At 39.4% G+C, this 17,276-nt stretch overlaps 1 protein-coding gene across 1 annotated transcript in view; it reads left to right on the forward strand.

Moving 5' to 3' along the window:
• The window catches only part of REPS2 (RALBP1 associated Eps domain containing 2), a 184,297-nt gene that overhangs the window by 102,953 nt on the left and 64,068 nt on the right, over nt 1-17,276 (forward strand). The window contains exons 8-11 of the mRNA XM_054715568.1: nt 170-312; nt 6,746-6,840; nt 12,287-12,356; nt 13,740-13,793. Coding sequence (XP_054571543.1) covers nt 170-312; nt 6,746-6,840; nt 12,287-12,356; nt 13,740-13,793 — 362 coding nt within the window. The remainder of the gene's footprint in view (nt 1-169; nt 313-6,745; nt 6,841-12,286; nt 12,357-13,739; nt 13,794-17,276) is intronic.

The following is a 17,276-nucleotide window of genomic DNA, read 5'->3' on the forward strand; positions in this document are numbered from 1 at the left end:
ATACTTTTTCTTCCTCCACGTGGCCCCCTGAGATTTCACATGGGTCTGGGGACTCTGCAGGGTCAAAGAAGCATCCAGGAACCCCTGGGAATTGTGTTTGCGTGCCTGGGGATGAGCAAATTTTCCTCTAAGCCCAGTGTGAGGTACTCATGACATCTTTTATATTTAGGGAACTTAGTGATGCTGACTGCGATGGAGCCCTGACCCTGCCTGAGTTCTGTGCTGCATTTCATCTCATTGTGGCCCGGAAGAACGGCTATCCACTGCCCGAGGGCCTCCCTCCAACTCTGCAGCCAGAGTACCTGCAAGCAGGTAAGGCCTCATCAAAAATCCTAAACCCTAGACATTTTTCCATCCAGGCCTTACAAGAAACTCTTGTTTCTTAAATGGTGTCCAGATAATTTGGGGAGTCCTTGGAATCTACAGTTATTGTCCTTTAACTGATATTAGGCTTTTGCATCTTATAATATGAGTAATAGGGATGATCTGGGTGTGAGTCATCTGTTACTTTCATTCTACTGGTAGTACTCTCTGGATGGATTTGAACCAAAGTCACTTGCCCTTTCATGAAAATTGTGGCATAGGTAACTCCTAAATCTCCCAGCTGATATAAAATGAAGAGGAAGATCTTCCTATACAGCCAGGTGCTGACTTGGCGTCTTTAGGCACATCCCAGTGTCCCCAAGTGGCCTTGCGCAGGGAACTGAAATAGAACTGTTATACATAATGAAAAAGTTGAAAAAAATTACATAAGCAGTGAAATCTGCAAAGTGCCGTAATCGTAAATATATACTTGATGAATTTTTACATATGTATGCATCCATGTAACTACGATCAGATAATGATTTAGAACATTCCAGCACACCAGAAGGTTGGAATAGAACTGTCTTTCCCATTAATAAAACAGTTACTCCACAAACCCTTTGGATAGGAAATATATCCAACATTTATATCAATTCCTTCAGAAGATTGGACAAATTAGCAGTTTCTCTTGCTCCTTTCAGAGGCAGTGGGCAGTGATCTGATTTCTGTTATTCAGAGAAGTATAGCTTTCATAGAAAGAGTCCAGAAACATCTGGTGCTTTTGACAAACTTTCTCACTTTTTAGGCAGGCAAGGTCTTTTCAAAACATGAGAGCTAGTCATGGGTGATTATTGACAAGACCGAGTAGTGTCAAAAGAAAATGTGATGAGTCATTAATAGAGTATAAGTTTTGTAGTTAGATCTGGAAAAGGCCTTAGATGACCTTATCCTGTCCTCTCCTCATAATGACACCATATTCAAAGTGGTCAATGATTAATCTGAATCAATCTTGGGGTCTCTGACTCTGAAATAAAAAGTCTGTCATTTTCTGTATTAGGTAGTGGGAGGGTGGAGAAGGTTGAGCTGACACTTAAAGGGAACAGACGATGTATGTGGCTGAAGCCAGTGACAGGTAAACATGTTAGGAAAGAGTGACCCATTCTGGGATCTTCCCCAAATGCTGCCATAAAATATATGAAGGGTAGGTTTCAGAGAGCAGAAGTTACTACCCATTTCAGAGCTCGGGCTTTGCCAATAGCAGCTGACTTCTGACTACAGCTGGCTGTAACTCCGGCATGATACCCTTCCTTGCAGGTTGGGGAAGACTCTCAATGATCTCTAGGAACTAGTTTGAAATTGGGCAGAATTACAAATTGCTCTATTTCTTCTTTGGTGTCTCTCTCTCCATCTCTGTTACCCCCTACCCTCCTCTTCTTTCTTCCCCTCTCCACCTCTTCCTCATTTTCCCCTTCCCTCTCTCCCCATCCCTCTTTCTTTCTTGGATTGAGGCAAAGAAGCACCAGTATTTCTCGGGCTATCTTGGCAACTGAACAGCCCAAGTGCCCATCAGTAGATGAGTGGATAAAAAAGCGGTGGTACATTTTACACCTTGGGATATTATGCAACAGTACAAAAGAAGGATCTGTCACCCTTTGAGACAGCATGGAGGGACCTGGAGAGTATTATAAAAAGTGAACTGAGCCAGTTAGAGAAAGATAAGTATCACATGATCTCACTCATATGTGGAATCTAATGAACAAAGTAAACTGATGAATAAAATGGATGTAGAGACATAGAAGCATCAAACAGACTGTTGAATCTCAGAGGGAAGGTGGGAGGTGGGGGTGGGTGGGAAGAGATCAACCAAAGAACTTGTATGCATATATGCATCACCCATGGACACAGACAATAGGGTGGTGAACATTTGGGTCAGGTGCTGGGGTCGGTTTAGAAGAGGTCAATGGGAGGAAAAAGGGGGACATATGTAATACTTTCAACAATAAAGATTAAAAAAAAATAGAGCGCAGCCAAGAGGCATGTCACTTCATTTGGAATGAAGCCCTTTGGTTCTTCCTGATCTTCTGTGAAGGTTGTCAGCATGCATTTATACAGAAACAACCGAGGAATCCATCACATACCCTTCAATTAAACAAAAATCGCACATCATTTCCAAAGCTGTGGGATCAATCTTAAATAATATTTGTATAGTTTGAATAAAAAAAAACACGAGAGACCTCATAAATCCCTATCAAACTCAGTGATAGTATATTTTAGGCAAACCCCGAGGGTTTAGCTGTTAACTTAATGTTTTATCACCCATGGTTATCTTTGTATATAGCTCAAGAAAATGGCCAGAACTTTTTAGATCTCTGTGCTTTTAGACTTTGAAATATGAGTGGTCCTATTGATTTGGGGAGTTCATTTTTATGCTATCACTTTGGCTTTTTAAAAAATTCAGCTCCTGTTCCAACAGTCTTCTAATTGATCTATAATCACTCTTTTAAAAAAATCGAATCTTTGACAAGATTAGTGAAAAGCATAGCTTTGGTTGATACCATCATGCATTCACAACTATATAAGCTTCTTTTCAATAAAATAATGAAACAGGAATTGTATCTGATTTCCCTTCTAACAGTGACAAAGGGCTGAGTTGGAAGGAAATGTTGGATTATTTGGTGGCTTACACATGGGCCTTTTGATGCTTTTTTTAAAAAAATATATTTATTGATTTTTTACAGAGAGGAGGAGAGAGGGATAGAGAGTTAAAAACATCAATGAGAGAGAAACATCGACCAGCTGCCTCCTGCACACCCTCTACCGGGGATGTGCCCGCAACCAATGTACATGCCCTTGACCGGAATCGAACCTGGGACCCTTGAGTTCGCAGGCCAAGGCTCTATCCACTGAGCCAAACCGGTTTCGGCTTGATGTTTTTTTTTTTTTTTATGTCTGGATGATGAGGTGGATTCTGGTATAGATTTTTACTGTAGTTTATTAAAAATATTTCAGTACTTACTATGAGAGGCACTATGTTATTCTCTCTGGTCATCCTATCTAATAAAAGAGTAATATGCAAATTGACCATCACCCCAACACACAAGATGGCCGCCCCATGTGGTCAAAGATGGCCGTCCCCATGTGGACACAAGATGGCCACCACAAGATGGCCAGCAGGGAAGGGCAATTGTGCGTGATCAGGCCAGCAGGGGAGGGCAGTTGAGGGGGGACCAGGCCAGCAGGGGAGGGCAGTTGGGGGCAACCAGGTCTGTAGGGGAGGGCAGTTGGGAGGGACCAGGCCTGCAGGGGAGGGCAGTTGGGGGGAACCAGGCCAGCAGGGAAGAGCAGTTAGGGGCAATCAGGCCAGCAGGGGAGGGCAGTTAGAGGTGACCAGGCCGGCAGGGGAGGGCAGTTTGGGGGGACCAGGCCTGAAGGGGAGGGCAGTTGGGGGGAACCAGGCCAGCAGGAGAGGGCAGTTGGGGGCAACCAGGCCTGCAGGGGAGGACAGTTAGGGGCAATGGGGCTGGCAGGGGAGCAGTTAGGCGTCAATCTGGCTGGCAGGGGAGTGGTTAGGGGGTGATCAGGCTGGCAGGCAGAAGTGGTTAGGGGCAATTAGGCAGGCAGGCAGGTGAGCAGTTGGGAGCCAGCAGTCCTGGATTGTGAAAGGGATGTACGACTGCCCGTTTGGACATCGAGGGGTCCCAGGTTGGAGAGGGTGCAGGCTGGGCTGAGGGACAACCCCTCCCCCCACGTGCAAGAATTTCGTGCACCGGGCCTCTAGTAATGCTGTATAAAAGAGAATTCCCACCATCATGGAACTTGCTGGCAGTTAGAGGATTGATGTTAAATAAACTCACGTATGTGTAATTGGAGCCAGTGGTAGGTGCTATAAAGGGGAAGTACAGCTGCAGTAAGAGGGTACATGACCTTAGGGAAGACTTTCTTAAATGTCTGAGCTGAGACCAGAAGGATGTGCTAAGGTATGTATAGGTGAAGAAGGGGGAAGAGTGGGCTCTGGTAGAGGGGACAGCAGGTATGTTGCAGAAGCCCTGAGAGGGACCTGGAGCAGTTCAGGCCACAGTGGCTGGAGGGCATAGAGCCAGGGTGAAGGGGATGGGGCTGAGGCTGAAGAAGAAGGTGGGGAACAAATCTTGGGAAATGATGTTTACGTGTTTCAAGCAGGAACTGAACTGACACAATCAGATTTGCTATTTGAAAGAATCCTGCTGGTTTTGGACCACAGAGCAGGTTTTGAGGAGAAAGGGTGGAAACAAGACCAGTTATGGCAGTAGCTGTGGGGAGGTTGACACTGGGGATATGACAATGGGGATGCAGAGATGAGGACATGCTGGAGGGAGATTTAGCATTTAATTGATGGCATTTGTAGTTTTTCAAAGTGTTAGCTTTTTACCCAGCAAGAGGGCCTCATGATAAGGTATTAGTCATGCAATTCTAGTGAGATCACTGATAAACTAGAAAGAGAAATCTTATCTTGGATTTCTGCTCTTGGGGCTGGATTGAGAAATAGTACTTGGAAAAGTGTTTTGCTGTTTTTACCGAAGAAAGAGTGAGACCACCTGGTATAGTCAGAAAATCACCAGGGTCCATGGTTTGCCCATCCTGATATCAGTGAAATTCAGACCAGAATAAGCAAATGAACAACTTAATCTACTTGAACTCAACTGTCTATTGTAGTTGTTACTCACTGGCCAGTACTTTACTGCAGAAGGAAGTTGGTATTTCAAACCCTGGTGGGGATGGAAGGGTGAGAAAGGATTAACAACAATGCCAATTCATTTTACGCACTTGATTAAAAACATTTTTTAAAACATGATGGAGGCTTCCCCATACCAACAAGCAATTCTTGTGTCTGAGAACTCAACTCAGTTCTGAGGCTTTCTAACTAGAGATAGAATCAGATTCCACAGGTACAGAGCTCCACAAGACTACCCTCCTCTTCACATGCCAGTAATAAGTCTTGGTTGTTACTGTGCCTCTGACCAACTGGCTATAAATTACAGGCTTCTACAACTCACTCCTCAGGCTTAATTAATTTGCTAAAATGGCTCATAGAACTTAGGAAAACCTGTTTACTCAGTCAATTACTGATTTATTATGAAGGACATTAAAGGAATAGCCTGATGAGATGATGAAGAGATATAAAGGGTGAGGTCCTGGATAAAGGAGCTTTTGTCCTCATGGAGCTTGGGTCCCAACACAGTGGCACATGGAAGCGTTCTGATTCCCTAACATGGAAGCTTTCCGAAAAAAAAAAAATAATTTTTTTTAGTTTTTTTTTTTTTATGAAGACTTCATTACATAATCACGATTCACTAAGTCATTGGCCATTGGTGATTGATTCAATGTCAAGCCTCTCTCCTTCATGGGAAATAAGAGGCTGAGGCTAGAAGTTCCAGTCCTCTAACCACATGGCAACCTGGCTAACGTTCTTTGATGGGTTTCATCATCTCATTAACATAAAAGAGACACCATTGTTGCTCTCATTGGAAATTCCTAGGGGTTTGGAAACTCTGTGCCAGAAACGGGGACTAGGACCAAATATATATTTCTTATTATAAATCATAATATCACACATGGCATTGAATTTTTGATTTCTTAATAGCTGGTCTTGACAAATTTGATTTGTAGCTTCTGTTTATTGTCTACTCCAATCTGCTATTCCTCTTTGGAATATTGACAAATTTTCTAGTTGTTGAGACAGATCTTTCTTACTTTCTGACACAGTGATGAAACAAGCCACTTCTAAGAAATAGCATGAGTGTTAAATAAGTATTAGCTTACCTAGTGGTATGATTTTTCTTCATGCTGATCTAGTCAGCATCTCAACTAATAGTCCTTGTCACTGATCTGTATTAGAAATTCATAACATGATTATTATTTCCTCTCTTGTAACTCAGCAAGAACCTGTGCTATTACTTTTGTTACTCCTTCTAACCAAAAGAAAGGAGTATTTTGTAAAATTTTATTGGGTACATAACATCATAAGATTCTGTTTCCAACAAGAATAGCTAAACTGTAGTGTTTCCTTTATTAATGTTTATAGTATTAAAACTATTACCATAGTTACTACTATTTAAAAATTATGCTAGTAGTATATAGTTAAAATTTAAGTATTGTGATAGCAATAGTTAATATAGAAAACAACTATGTTACAACATGAAATGCTAAAGACCATTTAGCAGGACTGCTGGCAATTGAAGTCCCTGTTCAACCATTTACCAACTATATGACTAAGTTGTTTAACTTCCTGGTTCCTCAGTTTCATCATGTGTAAATGGAGATGATAGAAGTTCCAGATTATATATATATATAAAATTTATATCTCAGCATGATGAGTGCCATAACTAGTTGATAGGAGCCAGCTGATTTTGTTGTTATAACAGTGCCTGCTATGACTATATGTATTCTTTTTGTTTCTTCTTAGCCTTTCCTAAACCCAAGTGGGAGTGTGCGTTATTTGATTCTTATTCTGAGTCCATGCCAGCAAACCAACAACCTCATGACTTGAATCGGATGGAGGTAAAAGATCTTCATATGTAAATTAGTTAAGGATGTATTTAGAATTAAACCCATTAGCCTATGTACTTTACAAATTCTGGAAAATCTACTTTTATAACATTTTCTCTTCATAGTTAGTTCTTACTTTGGGGCCTCATCCTTTCAAATTTTGACCCTGGGCATATCTATAATTATCTTTTTTACTTTCTCCCTAAAACTAGATTTGGTGAAATAAGCAAAATAGTCTCTTGACTTTCTAGAGGTGAAATTGAGGTATAGCCAAACTAAGCCTGAAAAATGCTAGCCAAGTTACTTACTTTAACCAAGCTTTAATTTCAAAGTAAAAATTGTAAAGTTGTATTTTTAGTAGCTGAGTATTAACAAAATATAATGAACCAGAACAGTTTTGAGAGGAGGTTTGAAAACTATATATGAGGGCCCAAAACCACATTCAAAGCTGCCTTCTCCCTCAGGATGTTTAGTTTTTGGACCAGATGTAGATTGATTTGGATGATCCCCAAGAGAAACCAGAATTCCCACCATGGTGGGCCATTGATGTAGGTTCTTAGCCACATGCTTAGTATTCCTTCAGTATGCATTGATAAATAGTTGTTATAGTTACTGTTAATTTCAGCACTATCAGCCTCATCCTCATCATGATTTCAATGATAACAACTTATGATACCTACTCTTCCTGTCCTAAAAATCTAGAAATGTTTAATAAATGGAGGTTTATTCACAGGCTCCTATTACAGTTCTCTGACCCTAGTTAAAACCATTGCAAGATGATAGAAGTCAAAGGCAGTATACAGGGGCCATTTCTTTAAGTTCTTATAATTGTGTGTGATTATTATTTTCCTGCTTATACAGTGCTCCCTCTGTTAACAGCCCTCTTGGCTTCTCTGCTTCTCTTTCTTGGAGTCGTAGCCTCCATGTTACTTTCCTCAACAGATTTCTACTTGTGGGAAAAAGATGTAATGAAAACTGACTTCAGGAGGTGTGATAGATGTGCTTTTGAAGACATTCAGCCTTTTAAATTTCTATTTCTGAATATTAAATATGATGGAGAAACATATAACAAACATATAACCACTTTAAATTTTATATTTTTATTTTAAAATATATTTTTATTGATTTCAGAGAGGAAGGGAGCGGGAGAGAGAGAAACATCAATGATGAGAGAGAATCACTGATTGGCTACCCCACTTCATGTCCCCCACTGGGGATCGAGCCCACAACCCAGGCATGTGCCCCTGACCAGAATCAAACCCAGGACCCTTCAGTCCGCAGGCTGTTGCTCTATCCACTGAGCAACACCAGCCAGGGCCATATAACTACTTTTGATGGTCCTCAGTCTACTCTGGGGCTGCTGGCCGTGTCCAGAGAGGCTTGTCTGTCAGGCCAGGATACACAAACTCCATAGCTCTCTTATGTAGTTGCCCTGTTTTTTTGTTTGTTTTTGCTATGAGTCCCCCTGCTTGTGTAAAATTAGGAGATTGTTAGGTAATTTACTAAAAAGTGCCATAAGTTATTATTCTTTCTGGATAAATATTTTGTTCCAGCTTGCCATGGTATCAGATGGTCTTTGCCCTTTCAACAGAGACAAATAATGCTTTTTTTGGAGAAATTAATTAGTGACTTACATCCACATGGACCTTATGTGCAGCTAAGTTTTATATACTTTTATAACCTTTAACTGGTTCCTTTGAGGGGGTAGGTTAAAAGCTACCTAGTCTTTGTTTTGTCCTATCCAAACAAGAAAGCAAAAGAACAACAAAAAACTCCCAACAAAACTGTTATTTTTAAGGGTGTGGTGCTTTTAGATAATGATGTAATAAAATTCAGGGGTTAATTGATGGTTTGGTCATTTGAGCAGTATAGGTCAGAATTTAATAGCTAATGATTAAATATTTCATGTTCTTCTAAACTGTTTCATTCATTGTTCTTTCTCCACCCTTTTAATCTTTCATGAATGCGTACATGGAGTTTAAATAGATCTTGGTCATCAGCCCTGTGAGGGATGACTCCATATAGGTGCTTGTGTTAGGAATGAAGCTGTAGCTGATTCAGGTCATGAGAAGTTTACTCAGCAGTACATCTTTTTCTAAAGACAGCAGAGCTGTAACCATGTTCCATCAAGATATATAATTTCAGGTATACTCCTCTTAGCAGAGTTTCTTTTGTGTACACCTTTACTGAGATATAATTTACATACCATACTCATTTAAAGTATACAATTCAGTGGTTTTCAGTATATTAAAAGCTATGCAACCATCACTATAGTCTAATTTTAGAGCATTTTCATCACCCCAAAAAGAAAGCCTATATTCACTAAGTCATTCACTATTCCACAGGCCCCCAGTCTCTGATAATCACTAATCTATTTTCTGTCTCTGAATTCGCCTATTCTGGACATTTCATATAAATAGAATAATATAATATGGGTCTTTTATGATTGGATTCTTTCACTTAGCATAATGTTTTAAAGTTCATTCATGCTGTGTCAGTGCCTCATTCTTTTTTATTGCTGAATAGTATTCCATTGTATGGATATGCCACATTTTGTTTGTCCATTCTTCAGATGATGGACATTTAGGTTATTGTTTCCACTTTTGAGCTGTTAGAAAAAATGCTGTTATGAACATTTATGTATAAGTTTTTTCCCTAATTTTTGTTTTTCTAATACGTTTTTATTGATTTCAGAGAGGGGAAAGGAGAGGGAGAGATGGATAGAAGCATCAACGATGAAAGAGAATCACCAATAGGCTGCCTCCTGCACACCCCCTACTGGAGATTGAGCCCACAACCTGGGCATGTGCTCTGACTGGGAATCAAACTGTGACCTCCTCGTTCATAGGTTGATGCTCAACCACTGAGCCACATGGCCAGGCTATGTACAAGTTTTTGTGTGAACATGTTTTCAATGATCTTGGATATATACCTAGTTGTGGAATTGTTGGATCATGTTATAACTTGTGTTTACTTTTTGAGGAACTATCAAACTGTTTTGCAAAGCAGCTGCACCATTTTATATTCCTCCACCAGCAATGTATGAGGGTTCCAATTTCCCCACGTCCTTGTAAATACTTATTATAGTCTGTTTTATTTTAGCCATCCTAGTGGTTTTGATTTGAATTTCCTAATGACTAATGATGCTGGACATCTTTTTGTGTAGTTATTAGCCGTTTGTATATCTTTTTTGGTGAAATGTCTGTTCAAATATTTTGTTTATAAATTGGGTTATTATTGAGTTATATGTGTTCTTTATGTATTCTGGATATAAGTCCCTTACTAGGTATATAATTTGCAAGTATTTGTTCTTTCTTTGGTTTTTCTTTTCCCTTTCTTTATAGCATCTTTTACAACACAAATATTTACTTTGACCAAGTTCAATTTATCTGTCTTTTCTTGTGTTGCTTGTGCTTTGGTGTCATATCTAAGAGACCATTGCCTAATAGGAGATCATGAAGATTTACTCCTTTGTTTTCTTCTAAGAATTTTATAGTTTTAGGTCTTACATTTTGGTCTATGATCCATTTTGAGTTTTTGTGTATGCTGTGAGGAAGAGGTCTAACTTCATTCTTTTGTATGTGTATATGGATTATTAGTTATTTCAGAATTATTTATTGAAAAAACAATTTCCCCCATTGAATTGTTTTGCACCTTTATTGAAGATCACTTGAACATAAATGTAAGGGTTTACTTATGGATTCTCAATTCTATCCCATCTATATGCTAGTACATATCATTATGCTAGTCATTATGCTGGTACATATCACATTGTCTTGATTACTGTAACTTTGTGGTAAGTTTTGAAATTGGGAAGTGTGAGTCCTTCAACTTTGTTCTTCTCTTTCAAGAATATTTTCACTATTCTGGATTCCTTGCATTTCCTTATGAAATTTAGGACCATATGGTCAAATTCTGCAGAAAAGTGAGAAGGATTGCATTGAATCTGTAGATGAGTTTGGGGAGTAGTGCCATCCTAGCAATATTAAGTTTTCAATTTATTTAGATTTTTGAAATTTCTTTCAACAACTCTTTTTTAGATTTCTTTTTAATATACATTTTCTACCCCTAAGTCATATTCTTCTACTAAGGATCTGGTTTCTAATCTAGATGGGAGAAGAAAATGAAAGAAAGGCAATGTTAAGATATATTCTTTGTTCCATTGGAGATAGTAGACTTTGAATAGGCAATTACATCTGGATACTTCATCATAATGCCAAGAATGACCTGCCTGAGAATTAAATCCTAGATCAGATTACTACCAAGCAGTACTATAACTCCATTCTTTGGAACAGTTTAAAAACAGAAGTACTGTTTATCTCTCGGGGATTGTTCAGATTCTGAGAGGTAAACCAGTTAACATTTTGGAGCACCAGATAGCTCCAGGAATTTAACCTACTTCTTTAAGTTTTAAAATTTATTTCTTTATTTGATTTTTTGAATATGTTTAAAATAAAAAAGAATACCAAAAGGCATATAGTGACAAGTCCTTCTCCCATCTCTTTCCTCTATCTACCCAGTCACCCTTCAATTTGTAGATATCTTTCTAGGATTTGTTTATATATAGCAAATATGAATATATTATTCTTTAATCTATCAGAAGTCTTAGAGTGCATGTTAATTGAGACTTTATAAGAAATAAATTTATAGTAAGTAGATTTTAACATAATTTTAAACTAATCAATATTTGATCAATTTGGGTATTCATCTTATTAGTGTAAGTGAAGACTTTTCTCATAAGTGAGTTAGGAGGAAATTTTGTTCTGCACATCAGTAAAATGTTCTTATTCCAGGATAAGGAGGCTATTTGAATCAGGGTAGAATACCCTCTGCTTAACAGATCCTGGCATATACCCACCTTATGGGGCCACTTGTCAGAACCTCTCTTTGCTTATGAAAAAGCACATAAATTACAGGTTTGTTCTTTTTTTTTTTTAAAAAAAATATTGTTTTATTGATTTCAGAGAGGAAGGGAGAGCGATAGGGAGAAACATCAATGGTGAGAGAATCATTGATTGGCTGTCTCCTGGACGCCCCCTACTGGGGGGATCGAGCCTGCAACCTGGGCATGTACCCTTTGCCAGAATCGAACCTGGGACCCTTTAGTCCACAGGCTGATGCTCTATCCACTGAGCCAAACCGGCTAGGGCACGGGTTTGTTCTTGACTGAATGGACAAATGCTACAAGAGTCTCTGGCTGAATCTTACATGGGATTCAGATTTAATATGTGGTCTATACATATGCCTTAATCTGAATGTTTATTCCTCTATGCATATATCTTTTTCAATACAATTAACTATCCCTCACTAGGAACCTAAAAAAATAATATTAAATGTTAGGGTTTACTGAAGACAGAAATATTGGCAAGATATATTGCTTTTAAAACATTTTCATCATATGTGCACATCATTTAATTTCTATTCAATCTGTATAATTAATTTTCTTTCCTTTTCCAAGAAGTTATCTATTAAAGACGTGGCTGACTTTCCTGTTTCTACCCAAGATTTGACTGGTGATGACAAACAAGGTATGAAAAGAATGAGTTTTTTTTCCCTTTAGGGACATTCTGCCTGTTTTGTTTATCCACTTCTATTGGAATGGTTGGCTTCTAGAGCACATGAGGGCATTTATCAGTACATGAACACATTTGGATGGATTAAGTAGTTCAAATTGTCCCCAAACTATAGTTTATAAAATGGTAACAAGAGCTTGAATGTCCAAAGCCCCCCTAGCTCATTGGCTCCTTACTCACTGCTGACCCTCAGGCTATCCTGACTCCTTACATTGGAATCTGGTCATACTAATTAGGAAATGACTGGAAGCTGAAATAATTGAGAGCTTAGCATCTTATTTTGGCAGATGTGATCCCAGAGCATCGATACAAATGTACATATGTACCAAGCTCTAGTCTATGAGGAAATTATCTTCTGGAGAGAGTTTCTGTCCCTGGGCTTTATCTGTGACTGTGGGGCTATGATAAAGCTTTGCCTGTCTTTCTGGGCGGATGAGAAGCAGTACAACACAGTGATCCATGTTATAGCTATTACCAAGCACAGAGATAAGTTGGCCTGGGAATATCGAGAAGAGCAGGAGGAATCCCCCCTTGACTCCATACTTCTGTATAATGCTTTATAATCTACCACATCTTTTCTCATACACTATCTACCCAGAACTCACAAAATCTAGTGGAGGGTGGTATGTTCATCGCCTAAAATTTAGAAATGAATAAACTGAAGTTCAGACTCAGTATGAATCATTTGCTTAGTAAGAAAAAGAGAGAGGCCCTGGCTGGTTTGGCTCGGATGGTTGGGTGCCGTCCTATACACCGAAAGTTTGCTGGTTAGACCTGGTCTAGGCACATGCCCGGGTTGTGGACTTGATCTCTTCAGTAGGAGTCGTGCACCAGGCAGCCCATCAATGTTTCTCTCTCTGTCTCTCTGTCTCTGTCTCTGTCTCTGTCTCTGTCTCTCTCTCTCTCTCTATCTCTCTCTCCCCCCCCATTTCCTCTCTCTAAAAGTCAATAAACTATTAAAATAAAAGAAAAAGAGAGGAGATAAGAACCAAGATTTTCTCTCAGGCCAGTGCTCCGTCTAAAAGTCATTGAAGCTATTTTAAGTTTTATTGTTGAGACCTGCCATTAATGTAACTTGGTATGGGAGTTGAACATGAAAAATAAATTTTCCCTTAGTAAACAATAATTGCATGCTTGGGAGAACTTATTTTCATACGTTAAGAGTTCTTTATTGTTTTAGTAAGTGCTATAGCAGTTATAGAAGTTTGTAACACCATTTTCATAAGTGATGACTCGAGATTCTTTGTTTTAATGTAGTCTGCCAGAGAAATAAAGTCTTATAGTTTTCTTACCTCCCCCTCCTTCTCTCTCTGTTCTTTAAAAACAAAACGTCACTAGCTTTGAAAAGTACTATGGATGAAGCCTTACCAAAGGACACATCTGAGGATCCAGGTAGGAGAAAACTTTCATTTTAACATATGTATGTAATTATTTCTAATTAAAAAGTCTCCAGTAGTCCTAGTGAGTAGAAGATTGGCATATCTGTGATAGTATGTATAATTCTCTTGAAATACTTGTTTTGTGTTTTATTACAAGGAAATTTTTTTTACCCCTCCCCCCTTTTCAGGTATTTCTTCTTAAGTTCTGAATTTAGGTTTTACTGAAAGGATCATTCAGTTTGAATCTAGTCTCATTGTTACTAAGTGTAGAATTGAGAAAGCTTGGAGTTGAGAGTATTTCAACAAGCCATTGAAATTTCTGTGTAGAATGAGTTGATGTAATAGATCAATTGGAGGTCTGCAGTTGAAATCTTCCATTTCCAAAGTAAAAATCTCAAATATTTTTATTATACTTTATCACCAGGAAGGCAAATAAATGTTCTTACATATGGAGTGGATTCCAAGGAGAAAAATAAAAGTTGTGTTTGCCCAGGTTTTTGGAGAGTTGGAACTGTATCTGTGAACCGTGGAGATGGCCGGGCCTGTGTCAGCTCTCTCAATAGACCCATCATTGAACCAAGATGAACCTAGTTACAAACAAACTAGCTAGGGAAGGCATTACTATTTGGAGTTCTGATTATGAAGATATGGAAGAAATCGCTGCTTTCTTTTTTATCTCTCTTAATATTTAATAAGTAAATCATGTTTGTTTTGGTTAGCTAGCTATCATCCCAGGCTTATTTGTTTAAAGTTGGAACAAAGGGTCAATATAACATTGAGGCTTATGTTATAGTGCATTATTTCCAAAACACCAAGTTCATTGAAGGTTTAAGAGAGAGAGGAATAGAGGAAGAGGGGGAGGAGGAAGGAAAAGGAGGGAGACAGGGAGGAGGAGAGGGGAGATAGAATGAAGATGAACCATGCTTCCCAAAGTGGTAGGAATTCTCAAGGCTAGTTTTGGCTTTTGAAATGGATTTGGATTTCTTTATCATGGGGGAAATGCTCTATTTGTGTGGGAGAAATGTCTGAGGCAGGTTCCTTTTAACCCCAATTTGTGGAGCTAGTGGATACATCCCAATTTTTGTAAACTTCATGTTATGAAATTAGTAAAAACTATTTAATGTAGCGAGTTAAGTTGCTGCTTATCCAACAGTCTTGGAGGCTAATAACTCCTTTTTTTCCCCATGAGCATCACGTGTTCTCCGGGGTGAGCTTTAGACATCATTGTTAACATTCCTTCATTGAATAGGATGTGGTGTCACTAGATAAAACCTCCCAGGGAGTGCCGCATCATGTGAAGTACCTCCAAATTTGTTTCACACTCTGCCTGGGAGCATGCCATGTGATTCCTGATTAGTTTTCCCACTGCTGTCCCCTTCTGGAATCTACGTGAGGGAATTGGATTCCCAGCAGGAGACATTGGAGTTTCAAGGTGGCGGTTTCTAATTCTGGATGGCTGTCTGTGCCACGTGGACAGTTCACCTCAGTCGAGTTGTTGCCTTTTTTTTGAGAATTAAAGTTCAGGCTTGCATTCGTATCCCATATCTCTTTCCTGGAAAGATGACATGCCTGGAATATTCTAGGAAGTTGTCATCTTCTTCCCTTTCCTAGCTAAATGAAAAGCAATGACCCACCCGTTGGTGTCTGCCTGGGTTTCAACACAACATGCCCTCACCATTTTTGCAGATACTCACATGCTTCAAATGCCGAGCTTTATTTTCAGGGGCTCAGAGACTGATGGAAGACTTAAGTGGAATAGTAAACTCCTATGGAGAAACCTGTGGAGACTTACCAAGACGTGCCTGGGATATGTTTTTGCAGGTGGAAGGAGAAACATCTTTCTGCCCTGCTCTTCCACAGTGGGTGGTGATAATAATCTATCTGTATAAAAGGCTAAGTGTCCGTCCGACCGGTAGCTATGACATGCACTGACCACCAGGGGGCAGAAGCTAAATGCAGGAGCTGCCATGATGCGCACTGGCCATTTAAAAATAAACGGCAAAATAAATGGCACCGTGGACCTGGCCCAATAAACCAACACTCGGCTTCCCCCAAGTGGGACACAGGCCCAGCCACCACCCAGAGCGACACCCCATAAAATCACAGCCAATGCTTCCAAGGCCCCATGGTGCAAAATGCGGCCCACAGCCCAGCCCAGCCCGGAAATGGTGGCTGTGGGCACCCGGTAATGTCATCACATAGCAACGCCCGGCTTCCTCTCCCTAGCGACTAGCCTCCTTGGAGTTTCTTCAGCCCAGGAACACAACTTGCTTTATAACTGGGTGCAAACATTTTACACTTTAACCAAATGTCTGTGAAGCATTTTCATGTGCCTTATCTCATTTGATCCTCACAGAAGTCCTGGAGTAGGGAGATAGGAGACTCAGTAGAATTCCATTTTCTTTTCATTAGCTGGAAAACAGAGATTTTGAAAGTTTAGAAACTTGACTCGACTACAAACAAGTAAGAAATGGCGGACCTTGAAAATGACTTCAGGTTTTCTCACTGCTCTGAATATAGTCAAACACTGCTGCAGTTAAATATTTTACCCTTTGTTCTCCCTGGGTGATCCACAATAATAATCTGCTTTGTGTTGGTATTTACTGCTGTATTGCTGACAATGACCTGAAAGAGAAGTTGGGGTACTTCACTGGGCTGGAAAAAGTTTAGCTAAATCAGAAAGGTCTAATTAAGCAAGCTTATTCTCTCTATATAAAAGGCTAAGTTGGCTTGCACATGCCTGATACATATAAAGCTCTTGCTGGTGCCAATTGCATGCTTATATTTTGATCTGTCATTGTCGATTGTGAATTTGGTTGACACTTTTATTATAGAGAAAGGGCAAATAGTGATATTAAAATATTTCTTCTAATTAATTTCCTTTCAATGTGCATGAATCTGTGCACTGGTACACTAGTAATAGTAATGGTGATGAAGATGATGATGTGGTGGGTTACAGATGGGGTGTGACTTTATTATCAGGAATGGGAGTATCTCTTGTACATATTTTTTCATATACCCTGACCCTTTTAATTGCTGAAAGACTATATATCAGTGGAGTCTAATAGATTTCTTAGCTAACATTATATTCCACCTAATTCAACAGAGCACACTGCACAATGGTGATCTTTTTCTTGATGTCTCTAGGTAATGCTGAGTGGATTAAGCCTGTTCATCCTCAAACTGGTGTAGTCTTCTGACTGCCATTAGTGATTCTAGCAGCCTACCCGATGGCCAGCTATCACCCCATGGTCTTATGGGGTAGATCAGTTCTCTCTTTCCATTACCACTCCCACCTGCCTTTCCTTTGCTGTCCTAGAAGGAACTATATTTAGAAACGAGATTTCTAAACTTAAAAAATTTGGAGCACTATACAACAGTAATATTTTGCAATTCTAAAATACATTTAGTTGTTAAAGTACCTTTGATGCCTTGTCTCTTCCTGTGAGGAATGGCTACATTTTTTTATTTCTTTATTGATTATGGTATTACATAT

Source organism: Eptesicus fuscus, chromosome 1 (genome assembly GCF_027574615.1).
Source record: "Eptesicus fuscus isolate TK198812 chromosome 1, DD_ASM_mEF_20220401, whole genome shotgun sequence".
Taxonomy (NCBI): domain Eukaryota; kingdom Metazoa; phylum Chordata; class Mammalia; order Chiroptera; family Vespertilionidae; genus Eptesicus; species Eptesicus fuscus.